Source organism: Tursiops truncatus, chromosome 5 (assembly GCF_011762595.2).
Source record: "Tursiops truncatus isolate mTurTru1 chromosome 5, mTurTru1.mat.Y, whole genome shotgun sequence".
In the NCBI taxonomy this organism is placed as follows: Eukaryota; Metazoa; Chordata; class Mammalia; order Artiodactyla; family Delphinidae; genus Tursiops; species Tursiops truncatus.
Genome location: NC_047038.1, coordinates 33,039,474 through 33,059,587, shown reverse-complemented (window position 1 = coordinate 33,059,587; position 20,114 = coordinate 33,039,474). Strand labels below are relative to the sequence as shown.

The window sequence follows — 20,114 nt, the reverse complement described above, 5'->3', positions numbered from 1 at the left end:
ATGCAGTTGTAGTTTGCTCATTCTCATTACTGTATAATATTTCATTGTTTAAATATACCGCAGTTTGCTTATCCGTTTTACTCTTAGTAGACATTTGGATAATTTCCAGTTTTTCGCTATTATGAATAGTACTGCTATGAACATTCTTGTACATACATGTCTTTTAGTGCACAAATGTATACATTTCTGTTGGATATATATACTTCAGAGTGTAATTATTGTGTCATAGGATTTGCCTTAGAAATCTTTTTTTTTTTTTTTTTTTTTGCTGTACGTGGGCCTCTCACTGTTGTGGCCTCTCCCATTGTGGAGCACAGGCTCCAGATGCGCAGGCTCAGTGGCCATGGCTCATGGGCCCAGCCGCTCCGCGGTATGTGGGATCTTCCTGGATGGGGGCACGAACCCGTGTCCCCTGCATCGGCAGGCGGACTCTCAACCACCACGCTACCAGGGAAGCCCAGAAATCTTATTTTTTTTATTTTTTATTTTTTTCAGAAATCTTATTTTTAATTGCCAGTTTTCCAAAGTGGTTTTACCAATGTACACTCTCACTGGCAGCACATGGAAATTCTGATGGTCCACATTCATGCTAATAAAGGCACTTTTGAAACCAGATTGCTGACTCTAAAACCCAAAGCCCTTTTCCTTTCACCTAAATCTCATTTAAAGGTAAGAACTTGGTAACAATTTTCTTTTATAAATTCCATGATTCTTTCTAAGGTTTTTAGTCTTTGTTCATTAAGTGAGTTTCCTTTTTTATACTGGAAAATATATCTGTGCTGAATAGAATTTAGTAGAGTTAGCAGTGTATCAGAGGCCTCATGTAAGTATCCATCTTCATTGAACCCAGCCTCTTCTATTTTCTCTGCATGGGTGAAAAGAATGGCAGTGTAATTCTTCCAAGCATGTCCCAGAAGTTCCTGAAAGAGAGAAGTTAAATGGCTATTTGCCTTGGACTATATTTCTCAAAGAAGAGCTGAGGAGTTATTATGGTTTAACACAGTCAATAGATCTGTACCTCATTATGTTTCTAAAAGCTGGAATATATAATGGAAATGATGATGGGGTCAAGTAATGTAAGCACATGGACAGAGATGGGTGGGCATTCTATAAAAAAAGGCTTTAGTTCTCCATTTTATTTTGTTGTTATAATTTATATACAACCTCAAAACGGCATATTATCAATGCTGCATATGATTTAATTACATTTGCAGCATTCATTTATACTTGCCTGTCAACCTGAATCTTTTAGAACCACTGAATTCCTTTGTCAGAGCACCTTGCCCAAGGGAATTGTCATATCTCTTTCTGTAGGAATGTTGTGTTATCATCATCACTGAAAACATTTTCTAAGGATTTATAATTACATAATCTGGTTACAATCTGTCAATTAATCAGATGACATGTAATGGAAATGCTAAGATCAAAATACATTTGGTAATTTGGAGCAACTACAAAATATTACTGTGACTCGCATCCTCTTCACATACCTGGAATCAAACCCAGTTTATCGGGTGACTTCCTCTAATGTGGGTGAAAAACACTGCAGACCGGTATTCCTTTGTTTAGTAATATGTAGAAGTTGGTTATGTAATAAATTCTTGTTTGATTAGTGCAAATGAGCTGATATAAAGCAGAAGTAATAGCACATGGCAGATTGCTCACGCAATATGAAAGGCATCTAGAAATAACCATTTAACGTTTTTGAATATTTCCAAAGTTATATGAAATCATGACAATGTGACAGTAAAATTCCTTCCATTCCAAACACTCGCATAAAAAAAATATTTCCAAAGCTACTACCAGTTTATAATAGCAAGAGAAGTATTAAATGCTTAGGAATAAACATAACAAGGAATATCCAGAACATCTAATAGTTAAAAGAAAGAAAGACGGGAGAACAACTAATATTTAGTGCTGGATATTATGCTAAGTGCTTTACATACTTTATCTCTTTTGAGGCTCAACATGGTGATTTGTGAGAGATACCATTATGATATAGAGAAACTGATATATAAAGAGGTTGAGTACAAACAGAGGCATTAGCACAAACTCTAGTTTATAAAAATCTTGAAAAAATTGAATGGCAGTTTGGGAAACTTTTGAATGAATATAGGATTCATATTTATAATATTGAACAACTGAAAAAAGATGAAAGGAAGAAGAGGGAAAGACAGCGGGAAAGAAAGTAAAAGGAAGGCAGGAAGAAAGAGGAAGGGAAGGAGGGAGGAAGGAAGAATCAGGACATGTAAATCTAATATGAAAATACAGGAACTGTGGGACAATATATTTAAATTAGAAACATCTCAAGACTGGTTACCAATTATAACTCCTAACACAGTCTGACTTTTATCAGAGCTATTCATTTTCACATTTATTTCTATAACTTGGCTATGACCTCTTTGAAGGCAAAGTCTATGTCTTTCTATATCAATCAAAGCCTCTAATATGTTGTAAACTCTCAATAAATATGTTGTATTAATTTGGAATTTAGACCCTCACCATCGTCTCAAATAGAAGATTTAGGGTTTTATTTATTAATTTTGAGTCCTCAATTTTGAAATTTAATCTTTGGGACACAAAATTGTACTTTCCTGTAAAACTTTTCTACTCTATTTCATTATCACAAATTCGCCTGTAATCTGCACTTTCTATTTTGTATTCAGAGGGACTCTCTCAAGGTATAGGTCCAAAATTTTTCCTCATATCTGTTCAAAATGTGTCTGTTTATACCATAGAATAATTGTATATTTCTAGTTCTCCTGAAATGCCCTGCTTCAAGAAAATCCTCAGACATTTCCAGATCAGTACATTAGGGAATAATTATTTAAACAGAAAGATTCTGAACTTTACAAAAGAATTTTTCAAAGAAGTACTTTAATTGGCATATGCTTATGTGCCTTTAAAACTCAAAATTAGCAAACCTTTAACCCAAACTTTAAAGAACATAGCTCTTTTATAAATCAAAGTCTATATGCAATGTCAGCATCACATTTTAGCTAATAGTGACATAGCAAAATTACCAGACCTCTTCAGAGTTTGTCGTATATTCTATGTACTCTAAGAACACATCTCTTGTGAGAGAGGTCAGAGAATTGCAAAATAAATAAACCATGTTGTGGGTTGAATTGTAACCTCTTTCTCCAAATTGATATGTTGAAGTCCTAACCTCCAGTACCTCAGAAGTGTCTTTATTTGGAAATAGGGTTATTGCAGATGCAATTAATTAAGATCATTAGGGTGGGACTCTAACCCAATGTGTCCTTATAAAACAGAAATTTGGACAAAGACATGAATACAGAGAGAACACCAGGTGAGCATAAAGACAGCCATCCATAAGCCAAGGAGAGAATCCTTGGACAGATCCTTCACTCACAGCCCTCAGAAGGAATTAACCCTGCTAACACCCGTTTCAGACTTCCAGCATCCAGAACTGAGAGACAATAAATTTCTGTTGCTTAAGCCAGCCAGTTAATTATACTTTTATCACAGCCCCAGCAAATTAATCCAAATGGTTGAAAAATTAATGAAGTGCTAAATATATCAGATTTAGGTTCTGGGAATAGAGATTTCTGGGCCATTTACATCAGAATCACCTGGGATGCTTGCTAAAAATGCATCAAAATCTTTAGGGGTGGAGCTTGGGAATGTGAATTTTAAAAAGCACTCTAGGGGCTTTATTCCTTCTGCAAATACTTATTGAGGGTCTACTTTGTTTTGGGGACAAGGAGTGGTACAAGACAGGTACATTTCCTGCTTATATCTAGTGGAGATTCTTGTTTACTAACTAAAGTTAGGTCTAAGGAAGAGGGACAGACAGGAAAAAAATACTTTCAGTTTGTTGTAATCGCAAGTGTTATGATAGAAAATATATTGGCACTACAGAGGCAAACATTTAGCCTAGTTTTGGATGGGAGAGGTGGAAAGTGGGGGTAAAGGGAGGGGGTCAGAAAAAGTTTCTGGCATGTGATGATGCCTCGAGCATAGGAATTAACAAAGGAGTTCTCAGGCAGTAAAGACATACCAAGTAAAGAAAGTGATTGAGCATTATTGGGAATTGTATAGTATTGGGATTTTATTTCTATACCACTATTGATCCTTCATCACTCTTGTCTCTAGAAGTTTCTCAAATTTAGAATCAGACCTGGTATTCACTCAGCACATTATTGATGTATTCATATTGATTGTCAGGTTATTGAAATGTTTAATACACGTGAATAAATAGCTACTGTCCTTAACCCCTTGAGTGTTACCCCAGACCTGTTCCCTGGGTATTGGCTGATGCAGGGGCTATATTTATTATTAACTATTTTTACAACATCACCATAATAAAAATTCATGCTAAATAAACTGTTTGGCTCAAATGGTTCTCTCCTGAGTTATATATTATAACATAGACTTCTCCTCTTGCTAGGTTAGTACCTATTGCATTAAAGGGCATAACATTCACAGTGTGTTTTTAGTTCCCGGCTTTCTGTATTGTAACATTAACATGTTGCCTCTTTGTCTCCACCAGACATCTTCTGTACTTTAAACCATAATATCATTCAGGAAAAATGAGTTAAAGCGCCTAAGGATAATAGATTTGTAAGCTTGACACCACTTACAAGTCCATGTGTTCAGCCACTGCAAAGTTTTTACATGTTGATAATTATTTATGAAAGGATGCTCATGTCCTAAACTGTGAGAGAAATTGCACTTTTGAATTACTGCCAAAAATAGAAGAGAATGGTTGATTTAGCTTATATTCTTTAGATTGATTTTTGGCCAGCAAATAGTTGAATATTTGAAAGTAGTGTCACTTGGTGTATAGTCATCATGTTAGTGGCCAAACATTCTTTATGGATCCAGAGAAAGAATAATCACATTTGATTGATACCTCACATAAAAAATCCAATAGAAAGATAATGTAAGTTTCTGGTGTTAATAATTTAAATATAGTACTAAGCTAGATGGAAATTTTACAATCAATCATGAGTTGTTTGGTTTCATAGTGCTAATGGGTATGAGTCCATCTAGTCCTTTTGGGACAACTAGTTAGGATATAAACTTTGTTTTCCAGGAATTACGTTCATTTTCCCAGGACCTCACCAGCCCTGCCCCACTTGTTTGTGGTTGATGAAATCATAGCATCTGGACCTTTTAGGGGGAAACTTTAAAAAAAGCCAACTATTACATCAACTGAGAAAAAAATTATCATGGATCAGGAGGACAATAAGGACCATTCTTTATATTTTATGCTATTCCCTTATTCTCTTCCCACTTCGAGCACCACATTTGCCTTCTTAGAGAGCCAAAGCTGAATGGTAAGCCTCGTTAGATCAGATTCAGAGAACAGTCAGCCTTACAGATCATCTGTCAAAACTGCCTTATTTTACAGATGAGGGTATTAAGGCCTTGTGATGTTAAATGGCTTGGCCAAAGCCACATAGCTGATTATTGGCAGACTTGGGCCTGTAACAGAGGTTCCTTGAATGGCAGGAGTTCCCTGTCCTTCACACTAAATTTTTATTTCAATTAACATTACTAAGCCAGTAAATTTTTTTCCCAGATTTTTTTCTAAATTAATAAGGAAGTTCCTATAAATCAGGGCCGTGTAAGTTTTATTTCACTCTTACTTTCTTCTGAAGCCTATCAAAATAATCCCAAAGAAGGCTACAAATAATATGTCCCAATTTTAGGGTAAAACAAATACTAACAATAAAGTCACAATGATCATAGGTAACATTTATTATGCACTTGCCATGTGCCAGTGTCTGAGTGAATTTACTATTATGTTAATATGACATAAATTCCAAAAGTAACCCAGTAAACTATTATCTTTCCCAATTTACCAATGAAAAGATTGAAGTTTAGAGAAGTTACCCAAGGTTACAAAGCGAGTAGCTAAGTAGGAACTTGAACAACATCTGTAATATGTTGCTTATATCTAGTAGTTCATTTGAATAAGTACTCATCACAATCTAGGTAGTGCTGATGGCAATAAAAACAATAATAGTAATGGCAATTTTCTGCAAACCTACTATGAAACTGCTGTAATTCAGGCACAATGCCAAGCACATTACATTTATTAAATATAGCCCTCAGAACTCTTCAATTAGGTAAATTATCCCCATTTTATAAGTAAGGAACTGAAGCCAAGAAAGCCTTAGTAACATTTATAGTCATATACCTAGAACTGTAACAGGCTTATTTGTCAACTGAATTCTATAGAACACCTAAGCCCATGATCTTTGTTTAGTATGTTCAGGCCTTACATTGGCCTTTCTGAACCTTCCCTGTGTACACCTATCTGTAACATCAGCAGTTGAGTTGTTCATTCGAAATTAAAATGCATGCTTGAAGCCTGAATATATACAGTGATAATATGTACATGATACCATGATCATGGAAAGAATTTAGTCAATTCCTGGATTCAATTCCTGGTGCACTTTGGCTGCATGCTAGCACTTTCCCTCAGGTGACTTTATTTATGCTCTGATCTATTATTGGGGGATTTTTTAAAAAATTAAAATGATAGATAACATTCAGATGAATCATTCCCTTTATTTCCCAATTTTGGGGAGATGACTCACTGACATCTCCACCATTTTACTGTAAATTAATGAAGGCCTAACATAAATAAAGAAAAAGGGATCATTTGAGGAACTGTTTCAGTTGTCACAGTTGGCAGCTTATAACCCCTCTGTAAAATATTAGAGCACAAACTGAGAGATATTTAAAGAGACAGCAGAGAGGTACAGGAAAGAAGAGGTCACTTCTCTGGCACTAGCCTTGGAGACTACTTCCATGGAAAGCATCAGTGCCCCCAGAAAGGGGGAAAGGAAGAGGGGAAGGCAGATGTTCTCTTCCCCATTTTGCATGAGCCAGGAAGGAGAAATCCAGGGTGTGTCTGAAACCAGAGGACCTTAGCAACACCTCCTTCCTAACAGCTGCTGGTCCTGTTGAATATTCAGACATTCTGCAGCTCCTCCCAATCTGTGAGCATATCCAGATGGTTGCCACTAGTATCTGAGGCACCTTCAGGAAGAAAGTCATAAACAGCCAGCCTGTGCTTAGGCAATCTTCAACCAAAGATCAAGGTGGTAAGCCCAGAATGGGACTGCAGTGCCTCCTAGGGGTCGAGGCCCCTCTGAGGATTACTAAATCTTGGCTGCTGAGTTCTCCCGGGAGACAGAAGTTATTTATTCTCGAAAAAAATATTCTGGATCTGAGTTTTTCCCTAGCCCATCTCCTCTGTGCCTTCAACTCCTGAATTGGCCACTGACGTAAGGAAAGCAGCTATAAGAGGAGAAGGCTATATGCCAAATACCATTTAAAAGGATCAGAGACATGTATGAATCAAATTCACTTGCATAAAAAACAATTAGGGAATTACAATATTGTTCTATATCCTAAAACTGGAAAAAAAAATCTATTTTCAAAATGTATGTCTCTTAAAATATCCTGTCTGGACCAGCAGAAAGAAAAATCTGGAGACATATGGAGAGGGTCAGGTTAGTTTTTGAGAACTATTTATGCATTTACTGAATTTAGTGGGTTACATCCATCTATAGCTTAAGCTAAATGTCTATTTAATAGCAACTTTAAATGAATTTTTAAAACTGTTTAAAAATTACACTGACTGTATGGCTGCAGTTCCCCCCCGCCCCCCGCCCCTCTTGATTTCTACCAGAAATATTATTTGAAATGCAGGCTTTAACTGGTTGGGGGGTGGTTTATGGGCTTTCTTAGATTCCACATTGTTTCTTAATTGCAATCATCTTCTTTTCTTCTTCTTTGCTTTTGTACAGAATGTCCTTGATTTTTCAGGAGTTAGATGATGAGAATTATTTTTTATACTCTTGTCACACTAATTTTTTCCGCTAGTTTCTTGTGATTACACATATGGCTTTTTTTTTTTTTTTAGAAACATGCACAGTTACTGAAAAACAAAACGTGTGTCTGTCATTTAGAACAATCTTATGCCTTTACTAGTTAAAGGAAGATATCTTTCTTTAAAGCAAAGTATACTGTTTTTCTAAGTGTAACAGATTCTGCATGAGCATAATCAGAGGTGGGACCAAAAGAAGAATAGCATTTATACAAATTCATTTTGAATTAAAAATGTCTGCTCTCTATTCTTCATGTAGTTTACTTGTGAAGCTTCTAGGGAAGATGTGTTCTCTGAGCTCAGTGACTTAATGAGGCTACTGAATTATACTAGTCAAGTCCAGCAGTTACATTTGGGTGGCCCCAGACTGGAGAATCAAGAAATTGAATAAATGAACAAACAAACAGGGATGAACCACTAGTCAAAAGTGGCATATGTTATTTTTGTTCACCCTGAGGTCCCTGTGATTTTCTCATGGCTGGCATGGAGCAGTTACCCTACAGATGATGAAACAAGCAAAGCTTCTGAAATTCCTGATTTTTTTCCTGTTCATAAAGTATAAATCTCCCCTGATTACTTACTGAGGTGTAGGTCTCAGTGATGCCTCCTTCACTGAGGAGTTGTACATTGCCCTACTTTGGCACTTGTTTATCTATTTGTCTTATACTTGTTTATCTATTTGTCTTATACTTGTTTATTTGTCTTATACTTGTTTATACTTGTCTTATACTTGTTTATACTTGTTTATCTATTTGTCTCTTCTAGGCTGTGAGCTTTTTGAGACCAGGGCTCATATATTACTCACCAATCATTAAGCTCTGTACTGGTGCTCAATACAGTGTTCAGTGACTGAATCAGACAGTAATGCCCCATTTATGGTGAACTGTAAGAGGTTGTCCCTTGATGTTGAATGGATGCAAGTAAGTATTTTAGTTCAGTGGTTCTAAAACTTCACTGTTTTAGAGAAATATACGGGAAGTTTATGCAAATACAGATAGGCAAGCTCTACTCCTGACATTCTGTTTCAGTAGGGCTTGGATGAATCTGCATTTTTAACAAACAGCTTAGTTGATTCTGATGCATAGTCAGACCACACTGACAATCAATCAGATTCACAGTTCTTAGGGGTTTGAGACTTAGTTAACCTCTGAAGTTCAGTATCTCATTTTTTGTTTTGTTTTGTTTTGTTTTCTATGACCCAGTTACAAAATGACTGAATTCCTCTAAAGGAAATTGTAAAAATGACTCTTGGTGGGAAAATCAAGTAATTTTTACCAATTATTTTTATGTGATCAGCACTTGTTTTAAACTACTTGCTTTAAACTTGGTTTAAAACTACTCTTTTAATCAGTTTTTCATAGTTCTTTCCTATTAAGATAATGTCCTTCAAATGGGAATAATGCCATTAGTGTGATTGCCCCTTTTTATTACCTGGATCATCTGGACTGGGGAAGATTCTTCCTGTTCACATAGAGGCACATCCACCCTCTGGACCAGCAGTGCAAGGTGCAGACCCTCTTGCCCGAAGTGATGTGCCAGGGCCTCCCTGACCTCCTGCTTCACATGCTTCTTGCTCAACCTGCTGTGCGGATAACCTGGAGTGTCCAGCACCTGGACCTGCAGGGTTACCTCTTGCCCCCCTCGACGCATGAAGCTGTGGAAGTGACAACTGCGGCCCAGACTGCAATCTTTGGTCACAGAACATGGAGCAAAGCTGCTGTGGAAGTCAGTGCTTCCCAAAAGAATGTTCCCAGCAGAACTTTTTCCACTTTGAGTCATGCCAAAGAGGGCCAAGTTTATGGTCATCTTATTGGAGTCCATCATGGCTGTGGGTAAACAAAGGCTCAGCATAAGCAGTCAGGCTTCTACACTCCCCCAATATAAGGCTTCTTACCTGGCCTAGAGCACTCCCAAGTATTGACTTTGATTTGCTTTCCCCTTATTCTTAGTGTCTAAAGCATGGAGGAGCTCTCCACTGAAGTGGGGACCCCTCAGTGACAAAGGGAAAATGGAAATAATACTAGTAGTTTGCAGTGGGAGAGGAGAGAGAAATCAAATACAAATAAGGAAGGGAGGAGGAAACAATAATTGCAGGAAAATTAGAAAAAATATTACATGAAGATGGTGTAAGCCATGTTTAGGAGGAATATGTTAACTCATCAGTGTGACAGGTGAGTTGGTTTAGAAATGGGGTCCTGAGGTCTCTTACTTCAGGAACAAAGGTAGCAGCAATATTTGAAAATTATTCACTCTTGGAGGAGAAGAAGGAACAGTACAGTGGAAGAAATGGCCCTTCTTGCATTTTAAACAACGTTCTGCACCTCCCTACTCCCTACCTCCCCACCCCTTGAATATACAAGTGGCATCTGCAAAAAATTATCTTTCCTGACTTCCTGAATGCTTCGGTCCTATGAAACATGAATAATATTAAAGGAAGACTTCTGTTCCTGTTTACTAATTTTTTAACAACTAGGCAACATTCTGATGAAAATGAGAACTACTTGTAATATCTGTTATGAAATAATTAAACAACTCCATGGTTCATCAGAGTTAAGTATTGGCTCTTCAATGAAGAAAAGAAAGGCCAACACATTGTGCAGTTCAGTTAGGAGGGAGGAGAACCTGGGGAGAATCTATTTCATTTACAGCACCCCTAAAATGTAGTTATTTTTGTGCAGAATATAAGCCCCTTATAGCATTTTAAGGTCATCCATCATTTTCATTAGATTGATAAGGCAGAGCTACTGACCAATTGCCAAATGTACTCAATCTGCTGATTCAGAAATAAAGACATTTAATATTGCATATTTATTATTTTTCCTTATAACTTGTACTTCAACTATAAAGTTTTATGTACCACTGACCTTTCTTGTCCTCTGATGCCCCTCACCCTACTCACTCCAGACCCTAATATGAACATGTTGAGGAACCTCACACCCTCATACAAAAGACACTCACCTTAGGGGTCCCTGAAGGTGACCCCAACTCACCAACTCATTCAGCTGTGTCAGCTGCACCATAGACACTCAGATTTCTTTTTACTCCTGAATTAGATGTGTGATTTTTTTCAAGAATTAATTATGGACTCACAACCGATTTGCTCTATGTCACTTACCTTTTCCACTCTTAAAAATGTTTTCTCCACAGACTTCCCTCAAGCTGTTACAGTTATGAACTTCAACCTTCTGGCAGTGTCACTGTACCACTCTGAGACTGATACTGTATGTATTTTATTTAGTTAATCTATTACCAGAATCCTTTCTATAAATGATTAGTTGTCTTCCTCTAATCAGCACTGAGTTTTTTATGTCACTTGACAGATGTGTAACTGCAATAGGTACTTCCTGAAACTTTTATTTCCAGTATTAACTTTTGTTTAAGAGAATTGCTTATAGGTAACAATTTATCTTACAGCCTAAAGAAATGCAGGATTGGCAAGTGTTAAATAGAAAGTAGACATTGAAAAGCAATGATCACAATTTTTTCCATTGTAATTGACATATTTACTACTTCATGAAAAAGTTTCAACAGATATGTAATATACATGCAAGAGATATTGACTTCATAACAGTATTTAGGTCATAAATTCAAAAGTTCTCTAGGAAAACTCTCTTGGCTATTTCCATGCAATTGAAATGTATTATTTGATGTGATCACTAGCATGATTATATCAACATATACAGTTTCCATATCAATTAATGATAACATATTTCAGAAAAGGAGTACTTAACTATGACTTAAGGCCAAATAAATTTTGCTTTAAAATTGGGGTTTTATTTTGTTATTAAAAGATTAAATTTGATTTTTCCACTTTTTAGTATATAACCCATATTTTCCAACATACTTTCTTAGTTTATAAGTTGTAGAAACCTTCATATCATTATATTCTGGTTCATCTTCTCCTGTACCTCTCAAAAGTCTGTGAAGTATGTATTTCTGTGTGAAGGAATTTTGGAGACATCTGGAATGCTTTATGACTTCATGGACAGAAAGTTTAAAAGTCTTCTTCCTGTGTGAATATGACAAAGAAAACACAAAAGGGATTTATTCCTCTGACAAGCACATTTGGCTTTCTTGAATGAAGCAGAAAGAACCTCCCCCAGGTGGCAGTAGCAGCCTGTTTCCCAAGAAGTGATTTCGAACCAGAATTTATTTTCATTTTCTTCCACAAACCATAAACTGACATTCTTCAATTAGGCAATTTATATCAACACATATTAATTGTGTGGAAAATCTTTTGAACAAAGGCAAAACTAAGCCTTCTTTCCTGTGTCCCTTATAGAAAGTGACTAGTGTAGAAAGTCTTTAGTTTTCAAAGAGCCCTCTTTGAAATCATAGTTTAAATCATTTGCTGAGTGAAACAGTTGATGGCTTAAAAAATAAAGTTCAGAGTTCATATGTGTAGTAAAAAGTTCTAATGAGACTACAGAATTTAAAAATAATTTTCAACAGATTTAATGGAGGTTTAAGATCTGTGTCAATTTAGAGATCATATAGAAGGGTAATTTATTGGTATTTGATGATGTTTAATGATTGATGTTCATTCTTTTTGAATCAGGGTGAAAAGAAAACTTGAAATATTACCTTCACTCTTTTCAGTAACTTGGCTAAACAATATAACAGGGATAACTTTAACAGCTGGCTCCAGGATTTCTCTGAGGAAGGGAACTGTCTTTGAGAAAATAGTTTGATTAGCTACTTGAGGTAGAAAAGGGGATCCTGAGAGCATGAGCCGAATTCACTAACAATGATGGTCAAAATGCTGGGGATGAGGGAAGAGCCAAAAAAAAAAAAAAAGAGTAGAGATAATCAAGGTATATATAGAGGAGGGGAGAGGAAGGAAGGGAGGGAGGGAGGGATGGAGAGAGGAAAGGTAAGAGGGAGAGATAGAAGAGAAATGAGAAGGAGGAGGAGGAGAGAATAAGAACTATAACATTAGAACATAAAAGGAAACTAGAGCTCCCACTTGTGGAAATGGCTAAGTGACTATGTTAGAGCAGAGATAGCTAATGTTCAATTTTAACTTTTTACATTTCTGGGATGTAAAGTCAGCCATGTTCACAATTCCCACGTTCGCAATTACCTTTTTATTTTTGTTTTGTTTTAAGTTGTTCTTAACCTTTTACCTTATTTTATTTTGACGGAAGTTAATAGAAAGGCCTGAGGTCCATCTTAGGTTAGCACAGGACAAGGACCACCAACACTGGAGACTGTAAAATGACATCTGAACTGAATGAGGAGAGGAAGGAGGTTGAAGCTAGGACACTAATCCCTAGGCACTTGCAGGAATCTATGGGAGGACCTTGAACTTTCCACAATCTATGAAATGAGATATTATGTGGTAAGGGTGACTCTAGATGACATAGTAACAATTATATTTTAAATTATGCACACACGTGCGCACACATGCATACACATGGGCACACGTGCACACACACACTGTATTAGTTTGCTAGGGCTGCCATAACAAAGTGCCATAGACTGAGTGGTTTAAACAACAGAAATTAATTTTCTCATAGTTCTGAAAGCTGGAAGTCTGAGATCCAGGTGTCAGTGGGGTTGGTTTCTTCGGAGGCCTTGCTCCTTGGCTTGTTAATGGCCGTCTTCTCCCTATGTCTTCACGTGGTCTTTCCTCAGTGTGTCTGTGTCCAAGTTTCCTCTTTTTATAAGGACACCAGTCATACTGGATTAGGGCCCACCATAATGACTTCATTTTAACATAATTACCTCTTTAAAGGCCTTATCTCCAAATGCAGTCACATTCTGAGGTACTGGGTGTTAGGACTTTAACATAGGAATTTGGTGGTAGGGGAACATAATTCAGTCTGTAATACACACACTCACATTTATATCAAATGTTAATATGTCTGTGTATGTGTGTGTATATATACATACACACATATATTTATATAATTATGTAAATTATGTCTCACATACACACATGTATTAACATATGTGTATATATTATGTATACATCATAATTGTGTAAATTATATGTCTCTATACTCAGTAAAACTGTGTCTCTATACTCCATAAAATTGATTTAGTATAAGTAGTTCTCGACTTCTGGCAATTTGGTTTAAAGGCACTCTCACAATTTTAGACAAATTCCAGTTTGCATTGACTTGAACTGTGAACCCCTTGCTCGTATGTTATGTCTTTTCGTAGTAAAGAAGACCCTTAGAGTGATAATCAGAATCTGTATTTATGATGTCTAAATGATCTTAACCTCGGCCAGCACTGCTCCAAGTCAAAGGGAACACTGACAAGCTGGCTGAAGTTGGTGGTGACTTGATTGATTCAGTCTGAGCTGGTCTTAGAGTAAGACGTCAGAGTTCACCTTTCAGAAAATTTCAGAGAACACTGGTCAGCAGTTTAAATTTTCCACATGGTCCTAATTTGAATACAGTTTGAAAATTCTTGGAACAATGAAGAATGCCCATATCTGGACAGAAATATTGCTGGGAATAGGAGGTTTCAGTCCAGATTCGGTTGGCTTCACATTTTAAAGACTCTAGCAGTCTCATCCCCACATGGGAATGTTTATGATATTTTGAGTTTTGTTTGATGTTGTTGCTATCGTTTTTTGTTTGTTTGCTTTTTGTTTTCCTTCTAATTCTGATGAATTTTTTAGGATTATAAATGAAATATGTATATTTTTAAGCAGCTAAGAAATTTGTAAAAGAACACAGAGGAAAAATAGTATCATTTAAAAATCTTTATTTCCTGGTGCCCATGGGCCAGTTGCTTCTCTTGGAGAATGACACAGTAAATACATTTCTTTTTCCAAACTACTCATGTTCTCCCCGTATTTACTCCCTTCTTTAAGATCCACTACTGTAATGAGAGGCATTAATAATGGGATTATGTTTAGCATGTTAAGTGTATGGAGGCAAGAGTAATTGTTGGCAATTACTTAATCAGGATATGGTATTTTTTTTGCTATTTACTGCATTCATTTTTCTAATATTTATAGTTTTAGCAAATTTATTAATAGTGAGATTGGTTTATAGCTTTCCATTTTTATCTTATATTTGTCAGGTTTTCAGATCAGGAATGTGCTAACCTCTTAAAATGAATTAGGAAAATTTCTTTATTTTATGGTACTCTGCAATAATTTGGATACCTTGGCAATTACATATCCCTTGAAGGTTCAAAGAAACTTTCACAAAAACAGCTAGGCCCGGCAACTTTCTGGAGGTCATTCCAGAACAACTTAAAAAATTGCTGTCATAGTAATTTGACTCTTCTTATGTCAATTTTGGTGATTTATTACATAATAAACATATTTTACCCATATTTTCATTTTTTTAAGGTATAATTATCTCCATTTCTAGCATTAGATCCCTTTTCTTGTTCTGTGATGGCTTTTTGTTGGGTTTGGCTTTATATACTTAATAAATATTTGCACATATGTGCATGTGTGTGTGCACATATGAGTATGCATTTGACTTTTGTACTTTTATTGTTTGAAGTGGAATTCCATGAACATAAATGAAATTTATCATCTGATGCCTCTAGGATATAATGAATGATTTGGCCTACAATAACTAAACTTTGATCACCAGCTCCAAGCCAGTTAGTTGAAAATTGAGAATCACAAGTACACTCATTTTCAATTACAATATAGTGAGTCATTATACAAATATATGTCATTATTGAAGAAACGAGCCCAACTTCAAAAGCAAGAGAAAAACCAGTAGAGTTTGAATTCAAATCATTTCAAAGCTCACAAGCCTATTCTTGAAAAATTTCTGCTAAATTCTTTACCCTAATTTAGATCCTCTTTGCTAAAGGACTTTTCTTATTCACTCTTGAGAAATAAGATATAGGATAATACAGAGTGTCATTGAAAATATATTCATATGAAAATAATTGTATATGTCAAAGATTTTATATGCTTTATTCTTCCTACCTAGGAAATAACATGCACTCACCTATATAGATAAATATATTTTATTAGCCAAATGCACAGAAGCAGAGGGTCTTATAATAATTAATAAAGGTTTTAACCTCTTAGCCCTTGAGACTAGACACTAGGCTAGCTTCAACTTCTTACAGACTCTATTATTATTATTCAATTTCAAACATTTTTGTGTTATAAATGCTTCTAGTAATGTCCCGGGAAACACTAGAAATGTCCCTTATCATGATAAAAAGCATCATGAATGCCATGGATAGTAATTACAAATAAAGTTATAACCATGGATATCAGAGGCCACACTTGATTTTTCCTAGATTTATGCTACAAAATCTCCCATTTTATGGAAAATGCTTTTTTCTTTTCTTTTTCTTTTTACAAAATAATTGAGAACCTCAAGTCAAGAAAAATAGCCCTGCAGAGTAATAACTGTAACTTATCTAATATATTTATAATCTTCCTAGGATACCTAATTTTTCCTTTCCAAGAAAAATGCAATTTTTTTTTTCTTCCTAGCAATAGCTGTGGTATGGAGCTAACTTCCCAGATACTGTCACTAAAATTTGCTGATATCAAAATGTCTGAAACACTAGGACCAGTGAAAGATACTGCTAATTACTGTAGAAAGGTCAGAAAATCCTGTAACTAACTCCCTTAGTATCTTTCCATCCCAAATTGAGGTTCGGTAGGGTGTGGGTGTTTTGTGCTTGCCGAATGATGGACTATAATCATCAACTAAGCTATGCAAAAGACATCATTCATGGCAACAGGACACTTTTATCATGATTCTATCAAAGAGTGTCAGCTACATGAGTGCTATAGTTATTAGCATTAACTTCAGGTCTTGAGTGTTTTCAGGAGGTAAAATATTGGATGGCAAAGATTTACTATACCGTAGTCGTTCATTTAACCTTAAAAGATAAAACAACAGTAGAGCACTAACTGTTCTTTTGTGGCCTAAAATAGGAAATTGGGATCTCCAAATTCCTAACAATACTGAGGAGTGACTGAGTTACTGAGAAGGGAATCCAACGAATGTCATCTTTTGTAGATTGCTATGCAGTGCAGATTACCTAAGGACACAGTGTAGAAAGAAAGGTTGTTAGTAGTGATGCGGAAAAGGAAATGTCAGTTCCTCATTTGTGTGTATGTGTACATGAAGTGCTGTATACGAGTTCAGCCTTAATGGAAAGCTAAGACCTGTGTAGCACATGTGCCAGGCACTGTTCTAGACACTTTAATATATTAACTCACACGGCCCTCCCTCTAAAAAAATAATTAGTTTTTATTAATCACATTTTAAAGGACATTCAGGCACAGGTTAAATAATTTGTTTATGATTTTACAGTTTATAAGTGGCGGAGTTGGGATTATGTTTTTTTTTTTTTTCAGAGTAAAGTTGATACACATCTGCTCAACTGGTTACTATTTTCATATCAGCTGTAGCACTTGGCCAGAATGGTAGGGTTGTATGCCAGAGTGTAGAGAAAGGGAAAATGTGCACTGGAAGAAGGCAGAGGGACATGGGGATATATATAAACTGGTATTTTATTTTTATGCTTCTTTTCCCAAAAATGGTTTGGGAAAACATTTAAAAACATAAAAATCAAGAAATGATGGATTTTCTAAGGGAAAAGTTAAAGTTGTCCAAAGTTAGTTGAAATTTGGTTTAATGTGCTTTGCTTCTGTTTTAGGCCCAATCTTATTGATACAGGCCATTTTAATCATAAAGGTGCCCCCCAAAACTCCAACTAATAACAGCAAAAATAGTAATAATGATAACAGCTGTACCTTATGGGCAATTGCTGTAAGGCAGGCATGTACTAAGTGTTTATGAGAATTTTTTCATGTAATTTCCATAAGAAGTCTGTGTTGTAGGCACAATTATTGTCACTTTCCTGATGAGAACACTGAGCCTCAGAAGAAGGAAACTCCAGCCAAGGTCTACCTGAGTCCAGAGACCATATGCTTATTTATTATGCCATGACGTGGATATAAATACAAAAGCAAAATGTTAAGTGCTCCACACAAGTCTTTTGCTTATGTTCACTTAATACTGGTCAGACGCAATAATTATCATGAATAACCACATTGTTAAAATCTTATACTGACCTGTATTGTACCTCTGTGATCGTGGTCCTGCACAGTACATCACATCCTGCTTATCCGCCAAGTCTACACAGAAATTAAGACGCGTGATTTAAAAGGCAGAGGCCGAGCAGGCAAGAGAGTGGGTGGTAAGTTTTAAGAATGGTTTTCAGGTGCTCACCACATGAGCTAAGTGCAAAAAAGACAAATGCTAAGGTCGATATGTTGTGTGGTCTATGAGAGATGAGGTCAGGAATGTAACACTGTAGTGGTAAATTTTGAAGAGACATATGATATTTACATAATTCCTAAAAGGTGAAATTAAATAGGTCTGGATAAGAGCCACTATCTGTGCCAAGCATGATTATATGAAATTGAAGTCATTGCTTTATAGTATTGCTATAAAATTGCTGGGCTAAAAAACAAACTGTAGGCCCACAGTATTTGGAGACATTTATCTGAAACATATTGTTGTAAGCTTAGATGTGGTGCAAGAGTTGAATTTGGTCTTCTGGCCAGTTTGGGAAGGTATACAGGATATTACAAACAGAATAAAGATCATGTTTACATAGTCCAATAGTAAGCTTAATTTGGCAAAAGAAATGGCAAGAAGTAGTTTGCATACATAAGTGGCAAAACAGGTTTATGGCCCAAGGTGGTCCTTTGTGTGATACTAATTTTATTTTCAGTCCTGTTATATAATACTTGTTTTTAAGGGCTAAGTCAGATATTCTTTGAAGCAATTTCTAAAGTCTGTCGTGTGCACTAATTTACATTATAATCAAAGTGCCAAAGATAACATTTAGAGAAGATGTTATGCGAAATAAATTCATAGATGGCATCACAACCTGATGTGACAATAAAGTATTGTCACACCATAGTGTGAAACATAGTATGAAAATATATATTTCATCCTATGCTTGTTTCTCCTGTGCATTAAAGATAAGTGAAATAAATGTATTACTTAGGATAAAGATAATTATTTTTGAAAGAATTTTATTTTTAAAAGTAAAATATCATGGAAATGTGTTTATTAAGTTTATTAAAATTTATGCCAGCACTGTCGATACTGAGGAAGATCTGAAAGCTTATTCAAATTGAACCCAAAGATAGCTAACTAATTAGTAAATGCAAAACATATTATTGGGCTTCCCTGGTGGCGCAGTGGTTGAGAGTCCGCTTGCCGATGCAGGGGATACGGGTTCGTGCCCCGGTCCGGGAAGATCCCTCATGCCGCGGAGCGGCTGGGCCAGTGAGCCGTGGCCGCTGAGCCTGCGCGTCCGGAGCCTGTTGCTCCGCAACGGGAGAGGCCACGGCAGTGAGAGGCCAACATATTATTGGGAGGTGCTCAAAGACTCAAAAGTTAAACCTTTTCAGAACCTGAACACATCTAGGCTCCAGATCATTTTTATAAAATCAGAAGGCTCAATTGCCTTGTTTCTACCGTCTATTGACACCTGAAAAGAACAGATATAATTACCCAAATATGTGATTGTTGAATGAATATCTTTATGTGAATGCCAAAGAATAGAAACTAAATAAAATATAAAGAACTGGGTTTAAAATCAGGAAAGTCTTTAAGAGTAGGTCACTTCTTTACAAAACAAAAAATGACCTACTTTAGTGGGTTATTGTAGGGTTTAAGACAGATAATCTATACAAATGTGTTCCACAAAATGTCTCACTATAGTAGATGTTTAATAAATAGCACTTGAATTTGAATTTGTCTTTATAATAAGGCAGATTTTAAATACAATTCTCTTCCAGTCTGCACCTCATTACAAACTATTTTTGTGTGTCTTTAAAAATATGACAGTGGAGGAAATTAAAGGTAATTAGTTATAGGCAGTAAAGAATGGGTTACATTTCCTGTTTTGTGCTTATACAGTTTATAGTGGCCTTCTAGGATGAAATATAGTTATGAAAGTTACCTTAAATGGTAAAGGTATTTATAAACTATAGATCTGAGTTTAAATATCTGCTCCACTACTAACTTGCTATATGAAATGGATAAGTTTTGTATCTTCCCTTAGACTAGTTTTCTTTTCTATAAAATGGATGCAATAAAACCTCATGGGGCTAATGATATAATGCTGTTGATCTGAAACAAATAGACTGCCAGATATTTCTCCAGCAAAGATGATTTTATTCCAGATCAGCAGAGAATTGCAATTTGGGATCTGCAACCATGGCAAACCACATGCAAGTCACTGAACAGCCAGGGAAAGAGAA

The 20,114-nt window shown here is 35.9% G+C and overlaps 2 protein-coding genes across 2 annotated transcripts in view; one reads left to right on the top strand and one right to left on the bottom strand.

Moving 5' to 3' along the window:
• AIMP1 (aminoacyl tRNA synthetase complex interacting multifunctional protein 1) overlaps positions 1–20,114 on the top strand; it is a 168,117-nt gene that overhangs the window by 49,500 nt on the left and 98,503 nt on the right. Inside the window, exon 7 of the mRNA XM_073805005.1 lies at positions 11,021–11,094. Within this exon, the coding sequence (XP_073661106.1) occupies positions 11,021–11,094 (74 nt within the window). The remainder of the gene's footprint in view (positions 1–11,020; positions 11,095–20,114) is intronic.
• GIMD1 (GIMAP family P-loop NTPase domain containing 1) lies at positions 660–9,697 on the bottom strand. Its single transcript, XM_004325050.3, has 2 exons — positions 9,305–9,697; positions 660–920 (listed from the first exon to the last, which is right to left on the bottom strand). The coding sequence occupies exons 1-2, from the start codon at positions 9,695–9,697 to the stop codon at positions 660–662; spliced, it is 654 nt and encodes a 217-aa protein (XP_004325098.3).